General features: G+C 31.5%; 1 protein-coding gene across 1 annotated transcript; it reads right to left on the reverse strand.

Moving 5' to 3' along the window:
- Positions 1–9,651: 9,651 nt before the first annotated feature.
- ACET3X_000003 (uncharacterized protein) lies at positions 9,652–10,406 on the reverse strand (the record flags this gene model as incomplete). The annotated part of the gene is made up of 4 exons (XM_069447579.1): positions 9,652–9,752; positions 9,806–9,933; positions 9,996–10,132; positions 10,203–10,406. 4 exons carry the CDS (start codon positions 10,404–10,406, stop codon positions 9,652–9,654), a joined length of 570 nt encoding a protein of 189 aa, XP_069310245.1.
- Positions 10,407–10,629: the final 223 nt, after the last annotated feature.

Consider the following 10,629-nt stretch of genomic DNA (forward strand, 5'->3'; position numbering starts at 1 on the left):
CGTAGTAGTAAGTAAGATAAACTAAACCTTAATTATACGTAGCTAGTTAAGGTAGGCTAATTTTAGGCGCTAGTTATAGCTAGTAAATATTAAATAATACTTATCTATAATAATACACTTTAGCTAGCCTCCCTTAGAAAGGATAGTAGTAAAGGTAAGGAATCTATATTCCTCTATAGTATTAGCGCTAACTATAACTATAGTAGCTAAGGTATTTAAAGTATACTTAGCTACCTACTTAGTTACTAGTATATTTACCTCTACTAACTACCTTATTAGGTCTTAAATAAGCTCGTAAAATAGGACTATAATAATAGTAACCCTAGGATTTAATTAGTAGGTAAGTGCTATAAAAAGAAGACTCTTTCTACTACTTATTAGGAGAATAATAACTAGTAGTATTTCCCTTAAAAGAATTACACGTAAAGTAATCTCTTATTTAGGTAATTTAAAAGTAATTAGACCTTCTCTTTTTAATACCTTCTAAACTAGTACTTTTAGATTAGAGTTACTAATAGTTATAAGTAGTAGCTTAGTATATATTACCTAAATTATAGTAGAAGTAGCGCTATTTTTAGGGTACTAACCTAGCGTAATTATTCTAAGTAAATCTTATTACGTCTTAGTTAAATTTATTACACTTCTACTAACGCTTTTAGGTATAAGCGCTAGAGGTAAGGCGCTTAATAGCTAGAGAAAGTAGTACTACTTACTACTTAAATACTAGAATATTTAAAGCGACTAGTAGCTAAGGTAGGATATAATACCTATTTTAACCCTATAGTATAAAGTACTAGTAAGTTTAGTTTAGCCTACTTAAAGGTTAAGGCTACTTTCTAGCTATATTTTAGGCTCCTCCTACTCTCCCTTAGTTAAGGCCTCTTATATACCTTTACTAAATTCCTTACTAATAACTTCCTACCTAATAGTAATAGCTATATAGTAATACTCTAGTGTAGTAAGCTAGTAGCCTAGCTAGAGGCTTATTTCATATATAATAATCTTACTAAGTTAACTAGTCTCTTAGGGGCTAGTAGCGTTAGCCTAGAGGTAATTAGTATAGCTAATCCCTAGTTACTTACTTTTTAGGTACTTAGTAAGTAGCTATATATATATAAGAAATATTATAAATAACTAACTAACTCTCTAAGGTAGAAAATATAGTATTACCTTAGGTGTATCCTATAGTACCTAGCTTTTATAATACTAGCTTATAAAAACTACTTAGCTATCTATTATATAAATATTCTAGTCTTATATATAGCTATTCTAGTAGTAAGTAGAGGTAATTTTAGTTCCTTAGGTAGGCTGCCCTCCTATAATATAAGTTAAAAAGAGGAGGTATTTAAGGAACTTTTCTACCTAATAAAGATAGTAGCGCACTAATTAAGGCTACTAGGCTAAGTTCTAGGGGTTAAATAGCCTATATCCCTAAGGACTATCTATTATCTTTTAAATAGTCTATTTAAGACTACCTACTAACTTATTATCTAGGTAGGAAAGAAAGGAGTAGCTATATTAGCTAAAGGTAATATTATCCTAGATTTTCCTAAGTAGTATCTAAAAGTAGTCTACCTTAGCTAATATCTATAGTAAGTTACACTATAGGTAGTCTTCTACCTACTATAGTATACTAGTAACTATAGCCTAGATATCTTTTAAATAAATTAGCTAACCCCTTATATAGAGAGTCCCTTAGTCTTTTAACTATAGTAAGATTAGAGTATTAGTAGAATTTATAGTAATATACTTTAAGTAAGCTAAGAGGCTTATTATCTTACTAAAAGGGCTATATAAGCTATTAACTAAGTATTATTTTCTTTTCTTTATAAAGTTTTCCCTCTCTAGCTTACCTTACTACTAGGCTAGGCGCTAAGTAGCTAGGAGTAGAATTTTAATAGCTAGTATATAAGTATAGTATATAACTCCTACTAGTATATAAGAGAAATTATAGGCCTCTTATAAGTAGTTTATAGTATTATTAATACCTAATACTACTAGAAAGTAGATTAATCTACTTTAAAATAGGTTATCCCCTACTATTTAGAAGATAAAGGATTTAAATAGCTATAGTAAGTTCGTAATTTATTAGCTAATAGAGTCTAGGTATAGTAAGTGCTAAAAAAGTATAGTAAGGTCTTTCTAGTTACTAGACTATAGAAATAGCTACTTTACGTTATATATTTTATCCTTATAATAATAAGAGGAGCTAGGCTAACCCTTAATATCTAAGTCTAGCTCTTCTAAGCTTAACTAGCTAGATAAAGTATTACTCCTACTATCTTTATACTATATCTCTTAGGTAGAGTAAACCTATAGGATATAGTAGATAAAGCGCTTTATATAGCTAGCGTACTACTTCTAACTTTTAGGATTCTAGAGGCGCGCTATTAGGTAGGTATTAGCCTCTTTAGCTTTAGCGCTTCTTAGCTAGCGCTAGCTCTTAAGTCTAAGGGTAGATAGACTAGTAACTACCCACTTAATAGCCTTATTAATAACGTCTACTACACCCTAAAGTAGTATATTATTCTTCTTAGGTATATAGCTTACCTAGCTTAGGTAGGTAAGATTATAGTAGGTAAGATAAATTACCTACTTATTTTACTTAAACTAGCTAGTATAGTTAGTCTTTACTACTATAGCGTTAGCGATTATAAGTAACTAGGTATAGACTACTTATAAATCTTAAATTTCTTTTATTATATATAATGCGTCGCTAGTAGTTAAAATTAGTACTAATATACTACTAGGTAGAGGCTATACTTAAAAGTAGTACTAGAAACTAGCTAAAGAGAAGAATATCTAGGCTTAAATATAAGCCTATAGCTAGTAATCCTCTTTACTTAAATTCTAGGAGTACTTCTTATTATAGTATCTTTAAATCTTATAGTAGCTTATTATAATAAATAAATAGCTAGTATTATTATACTAATAAAGAAATACTAAGATAAGAGTACTTAATATTAATATAAATAGCTAGTATAGGAGAGGAGAAGTAATATCCTTTTAGTTATTAAGTAAGAGGTTACTAATCTTATATAATTTATTTAAGGCCTACCTCTCTCCTTTCTAAGTAGAGTAGTAATCTCTTAAGTAAGTTATCTAGTTTCGCACTACGCTATAGTCTTTATAGATAATAACTTAGTATTCTAGTAGGTAGTATAGATAGTCCCTAAGAAGCTAAATTTTAAGAGTAGAGCCCTACTATAGAGGTAAGGCTACTATAGCTAGCTAAAATTCTAGGTAGTAGGCTAAGATTCTAGGTAGTAGGCTAAAATCCTAGGTAGTAGGCTAAAATTCTAGGTAGTAGGCTAAGATTCTAGGTAGTAGGCTAAAATCCTAGGTAGCTAGCTAAAATCCTAGGTAGCTAGCTAAGATTCTAGGTAGCTAGCTAAAATTCTAGGTAGTAAGCTAAAATTCTAAGGGGTAGACTAAATTTCTAAGGCTATAGTAGCTTTAAATCCTAGGGTAACTTATAGTACTAGCTAGAATTATATAAAGAATACTAAAACTTTACCTAAAACTATTTTTATAAATAACTTTATAACTAAACTTCCTACTCTAAAACTAAGCGTAGATTTAGAATCGCGCTATAAATCTATATAAAACTATCTTTTTATATTCTTTTTTTACCTCTATAAAGTTAACCCTAAGTACCTTAAGGCTACTTAATTTTTTAACCTTAGGGCTACTAGTAATTTCTTATTAACCCTTATTATCTTACTAAAATTTAGTTAGATCTTATAGCCCTAAGGTAATCTTCTTAGTAAGGAAGTTTACTTAATACCTACTTAGTATAAGTATTTAGGTAGTAAGAAATATAATATTAAAGGTAGCTATAATAAGTATATTAGAGTATATTTAAGATTAGAAAATACTTCTTTAATTTTAGCGCTCTTAGTACTCCTAGGGTAAGTAGTTATTTAAAGATAATATACTAAAGCTACTATAGTATAATAAGTTAGACCTTTTTAGATTAGCTAAATATAATAATTATATTACTATATTATTAGATAGGCGTCTAGTACTTTTATAAATAGTATTAGTAATACTATATAAATCTAAGCTTATAGTAAATAATATAAGTTAGTTTAAGAACTTAGTTATAATAGTAAAGATAAGTTAGGCTCTAGGTATTACCTTAGAGATATAATATAGGTAGATTATAGCTACTCTAACTACTAAGTATAAATAATTAGAAAGTCTTATTTAGTAAAGATAAGTATTTACTAAAGAGTATAGTTATAGATATATAATAGTAGTAAAGAAGTTCCTCTTTAGTTAATCCTTCTAATATATAGATAGGTCTCTAGCTATAAAAGAGGATAGCTTAGTAGATTAAAAAGAGTTTAGTAAGTAACTAGATACTAAGAAAAGATAAGGAATTATAAAAGCTAAGTTTAAGGTTAGGGTATTTATACTTCTACTATAAAAGTTAATTATAAATATATATATAGAGTTAGGCTTAATATTTATATATTTTATATAATAAGTAGAGATACTAGTATTATATAACGTAAACGTTTTTAAAGTAGCTAAGGTAATTAAGCTATTTTATATTACTTATATATTAGATTATATACTACTAGCGCTATTAGCTTTAAAGGGAATAACTAATAAAGAGATTAAAACCTACTATCTACTAGCTACTCTCTATTAGCTTAATAATATATATAGATAAAAAGAGAGGAGATTATAAGTAAAAGTATCTCTAAGGAAGAAGATAATAATAGAGAGGTTATAAGTAAAAGTAATTTTAGAGAAGAAGATTCTATTATACTAGATACTTAGGTATATTAGTAGTTAAAGGGGTTAGTAAAAAACTATTATATACTTTATAGGTTTATATTTAATAAGAAAATTATAAAGGTATAAAAATATTAAGTTACTTACTAATAGGGGTACTTAGAAAGGTTTTCTATTTACCCCTACCTATAGTATATAATCTTTACTCTTTTATACTAGTATATTATTTTAACCTTACTTTAGGACTAAAATAATCTTATAAGCTTACTACTTAACTAAGTATCTTTACTATTAGACTAAGTATCCTTACTATTAAACTAAGTATCCTTACTATTAGACTAAGTATCCTTACTATTAGACTAAATATCCTTACTATTAAACTAAGTATCCTTACTATTAGACTAAATATCCTTACTATTAGACTAAATATCTTTATTATTAGATTAAATATCCTTACTATTAGATTAAGTATCTTTACTATTAGACTAAATATTTTTATTATTAAACTAAATATCTTTACTATTAGACTAAGTATTTTTATTATTAAACTAAATATCTTTACTATTAAACTAAGTATCTTTACTATTAAACTAAGTATCCTTACTATTAGACTAAGTATCCTTACTATTAGACTAAGTATCCTTACTATTAAACTAAATATCCTTACTATTAGACTAAGTATCTTTACTATTAGACTAAATATCCTTACTCTAAAAGATACTAAGACTAAATAAAAAATATATAGCTAAGATATCTAGTTAATTTTCTTATATATAAACTAGTTCTTTAAGGATATAAACCCTATATCCTATAACCTTATATAGTTAGTATACTCCTACTTAAAAGCTAGTAATACTATTACTAATAAAGAAGAAAGCTCTTTATAAAAAATCTTTTACTTTAGCTCCTCTAGCTTCTTCTAAAGCTTATTAAGTTTAGTACTCTCTTTATAAACTAACTATTAAAGCTCTAAAAGAGTAGGTTAAAAAGTATAAGAAGGCCTCTCTTTATAAGTATCTTCTTAGTAGCTAATATCCTATTAATATTAGTAGTCTTTATTATTATATAAAGTTAATTAATTCTACTCTTTAGCCTAAGGTTCTTATTATTAAGCTTATTACTATAGTTAAGGATACTATTATTACTAAGTCTAGTAGTAATAGTGCTAGTTTCTAGTCTTTATTATATACTTCTCTAGGTTTTAATAGTAAGTAGTTAGCTAGTTATATTATTACTATCCTAATAGGCTTTTAGCTATAGTTCTTATAGAAATCTATATTTAACTATCTTATTTTACTTCTTATTCCTTTTAAAGATATTAGTATTACTTCTAATCTTCTTTCTTTATAAGGTATTTATACTACTCCCTCCCTTACTTAAGAAATTAAAGGTCCCTTCTTCTTTAAAACCTAGTTTCTAAAGAGTATTTAGAAAATAAAGTAGACTAAACCCCCTATAGGCCTTAGGGATAGGGCTTATAGTATTATCTTATATTATATTACTAAGAAATTTTAAATCTAAGCCTTAATAATCTTAGTATATTTAAAAGTCTCTTTTTATATATAATACCTTTCTATCTATCCCTAATATTACGCTTAGCTATACTACCTTAAAGTCCCTACTATTATAATTACTACTAATACTACCTAGAGATTAAGAAGCTTTATTATATTATAGTAATTATATTTTTAAAGTATAAGTACTACTACTATTATAATTCCCTTTAAGTAGCTATAAAGCTTATATATTACTATTACTTAAACTCTTCTATAGTTACTATATACCTAATAAGTCTTATTATACTATATCTTAAGCCTCCTATATTATAAAATTAATTATCTACTACTTTATTAATACCTACCCTATATATATAATTATTAGCTATACCTACTTAATATAATTATAAGATAGGGATAAGCTAGCTAAGGACTTACTATAGCTATCTATTATAGTCCTCACTTATAACTATCTTAATATATACCTTTTACTCTATTATAAGTATACCTCTAGCTACTATTATATTTCTTAGCTTCTTAATATAAATATTCTACTCTATAGTAATAGATAACCTTACTTTTATATTTATCCTAGTACTAGCTAGTAAAGTAATACTACCTAAGTAAATAAGAGTTATAGTAAATAGGCTATTAATATAAAAGAGAATTTTATATTAGTCCTTAGTAGTATTATCTAATAAGTTTAAAGAGGAGAAGTAGGTATTTAAGAAAGGGCTTAAGATACTATAAGGCTTAAGATTATTATAGTTTAAGTTAATTTAATCCTTAGTATACTAGTACTTTATATCTATATTAGTATTAATATTAAGTACTATCTATAACTCTAGGAATAGCTACTTAACACCTATAATATAATTATATATTATAAGGTGTAAAGTATTAAAGAAGGTATTTCTCTTTAGTAGTAAGCTTTAGGATAGAGTATTAAAGTAGAAGTTAAGAAATAGAAATTTAAAGAGCTAGTAGTTACTTAAATATTTCTATAGCCTTAAGTACTATAGTTATAAGCCTAGAGGTAAACTATAAACTATAGTTATTAACTAAAAAACTCCTCTTCTACTTTAACTCCTCTTCTACTTTAACTCCTCTTCTCCCTAATATTACTATAACTCTCTAGAACTACTTAAAGTTTAGGGCTTTAGTTTTAACCTATCTATTATTAAACTATATATAGCTATATATAGTAAAAATAAGTATTTAGGAAATATACCTTTACTATAATTTATTATAGTATCTTTTAATAGTGTTATACTTACGTCTTTTACTAGTATATTTATTATTTAAATAAGGGTACTACTACTAATATATAGGCTTTATAGCTACTTAAAGGGAATTATAATTATAATTATAACTATAACTATAACTATAATTACTATAATTACTATAATATAATAGAGCTTAATCTCTAGGTAGTGTTAGTAGTAATTATAATAGTAGGGACGTTAAGGTAGTATAGCTACTTTATTAGGTTAGTTAAAGTTAATAAGAACCTAAGATATAAGTATATATATAGCGTAATATAGGGGATAGATAGAGAGGTGTTATAGGTAAAAAGAGACTTCTAAATATACTAGGATAGTTTAGGCTTAGTTTTAAAATTTCTTAGTAATATAATATAAGATAATACTATAGGCCTTATCCCTAAGGCTTAGGGGGGTCTAAAAAAGCTCTATAATTATCCTAAAAGGGTAAGTGTAAAGCCTTATAAGCTTATAAGCTAGCTATAAAGTGTTAGAAGTATATTAGTAATACTATAGCTACTATATAAACCTAGGTAGTTATATAGCTAGTTCTACCTAAAGCTACTAGAACGGAGGTAATCCGCACCCCTAAAAAATATTCTAAATAAGCTAAAAGCCTTATAGGCCTAGATATAGTATAGAGCTAGCTTTACGCAATTTAATTATAATTTATTATAGCGATACAGCTACAATACTTATAAAGGCGTTGTGTTATAGGTGGGGCGTTACGCGAACCTATGCGTTACGCGACCCGGCACTGTAGGGCGTTGACTGACACGCTACTGTAGCAGAAGGTTATCCTAAGCCGCTAACTAAAAGACCTTTAGACCCCTAGCTACCTATAGTTCTCTTCTCTATCAAATACAACTTAATATACCTGTGCGATAGCTCCCGTAGCGTAGCCCCTTACAGTGTTCATTAAATGATGATGTTCATTAAACGCACGGGCACTGTAGCGCGCCTCCCGGCTCGGTGCAACTTTCGGGACGACCTAGTTTTCGGAACCCCTGTTCATGAGCGCCTTCACGTCCTAGCCAAAAGGCGTGGCCCTCACGCAATAGCTCATGGTAGACCAAGTGTTGCAGGCTAAGCGCTGTCATAAATATAGGCTTATTACTAATCGTGCCGTTTGATGGCGTAAATACAAGCTGAGCTAGGATGCTATAGCAGTACAACATATACACTCTCTCCTAACTGTTCTGTCTACGATACCCGCCCCTAACCGTGCGACACTAAGACATCTTCATGGCGCTGAAGAAACTAATACACCCAGCCATTACTTAGATGCAAGCTAAGCTATGATGCTAGCAAAATACAACAACTTATACACATTCTTAATCTACTATACCTACTACGTCCGCAGCTAACCGTACAGCAATATGCGTTCTGGTCACAGAACTAAAGTCTTAACAGAATATTTAGTTGCTGGGGCTAAGGCGCGGCAGAGTAGTGGAGGGGTTCTAATAGCAGAGAGGCGTTTCTAGGGTGCATGACTAGATTTTCCCGTGGGTTTCAGACCGGGTGCTAAGCCCGACTCCGCTCTCGGGTGGTCAGCAAGGTGCATAACCCGACGTTCAACCGCTGGACCCTGTGGGTGATATGATCTCGACTTTTCTTCACTCACGGCACCCCATCCTGTGTCAGCAAAGGTATCCCGATAGGTGGAGCAAAAATTTGACTGAAACATGTCGACATGCTACAGGCAATACGTAAGCAACAAAATCACCTATTCTATGCTTCATATCAGAGCGATAGCTTCCTGTATTCTTAGGCTTACTTTTCACAATCATTACATTAAGAAAACAGATACGTCTTCTTGTATGAGGTCTCTGCAGACATACAGACACGCAAACGGTACCCTGCCCGTTCAATCTTGCCAGGGCGGTGACCAAAGTCGCGACTAATCACCTACTGTGTACTAACGCGATAGGCGACGCTAACAAAGACCTCGAGGAGCACAGTCAAGACTGGAAAGCAAACATAGTGAATTGCTATCTAATTCTATGGTAAAGTATATGCGGGAAAGAAGTGAAAGTTGGGCGCACACGGAGGCTAGCCGTGTGCGCAGTTATCATCCTGATAATAACTCTTCGTCAGGCACAACGTTGAGGTAGTACCTAACATCATTGTTCAAAGCCAGATGTAGCTTATACGGGCACAACGTAGATGTAGTACCTGATATCGTTGGTCATGGCATCAGGCTGAGTCAGGAGCTGCTGCTCAATGTGCTCGACGCCACTGATGTAGTCTGTGAGACCAAGTCAGCGCAATTCTTCTTCACGTGGTCCAAAATATACTCACTGTTGATGTCCTCAGTGTTAGGGTTGTTGAAACCAGTCTCGCCCCAGCGGTGACCGGCGAGCCACGTGCGGAGTCCGTAGTGCGATTGGCACTGCTTCAAGCAACTGACGTCGGCCTCAAGGTCGGAACTGTGTACTGTTAGCATTTGTTTCTCCCTCGGTTCCCTATGCCTGTACTAGAAATCTCTTACTTCAGAAGAGCCCCGTTGTTCCAGTCGGATTGAGGCTGTCCCTTGAAGCTGTCACAGCACACGCGCAGTACGCCCCAGTTCTGCTTGAAGATACCAAAGTTGGCAGCATCGTCAACCTTGTTGTCGCCGTAGGCGTACTAGTAGTGGAAATCTAACGTTAGTAGAGATCTCACATACAAGCCCGGTGCTCGAGGGGTAGGTGCTTACTTTGGTGTCCATTTTGTCAGTTTCCAGCATGGCGATGGCAAGATCGAACGAGTTGGCTCCAGCAGCGGTTACCTGCTGCTTGCGTGCACCAAGTTCCGGTACACTGTAGGAGCCGCTCTCCTGGCGAGCTTGCAGTTTCGCAGGGACGGCGGCAGCAGAAGTACCTGCAACGATCAGAGCAGAAGTGATTGCGGAGAACTTCATTTTCGGGTTTGGGAAGAGTAGTTAGCGGTGAAATAGTGAATGGCAGTAAAAGAGTGGATAGATATAAACGAGTGAATGGTAGTGAATTTTGAGAGGTGGAAGGAGGTCTGATAGCTTTATATTTTAACAACAAGTAACACCGTCAAGCGGTCTTAGTACAATCGCTGTTCATAGTGTCTAGACATGCTTCTTACACGCCACACAGATCCATCTGTAACAGCGG

The sequence above is a fragment of the Alternaria dauci genome, chromosome 1 (genome assembly GCF_042100115.1).
Source record: "Alternaria dauci strain A2016 chromosome 1, whole genome shotgun sequence".
Classification (NCBI taxonomy): Eukaryota; Fungi; Ascomycota; class Dothideomycetes; order Pleosporales; family Pleosporaceae; genus Alternaria; species Alternaria dauci.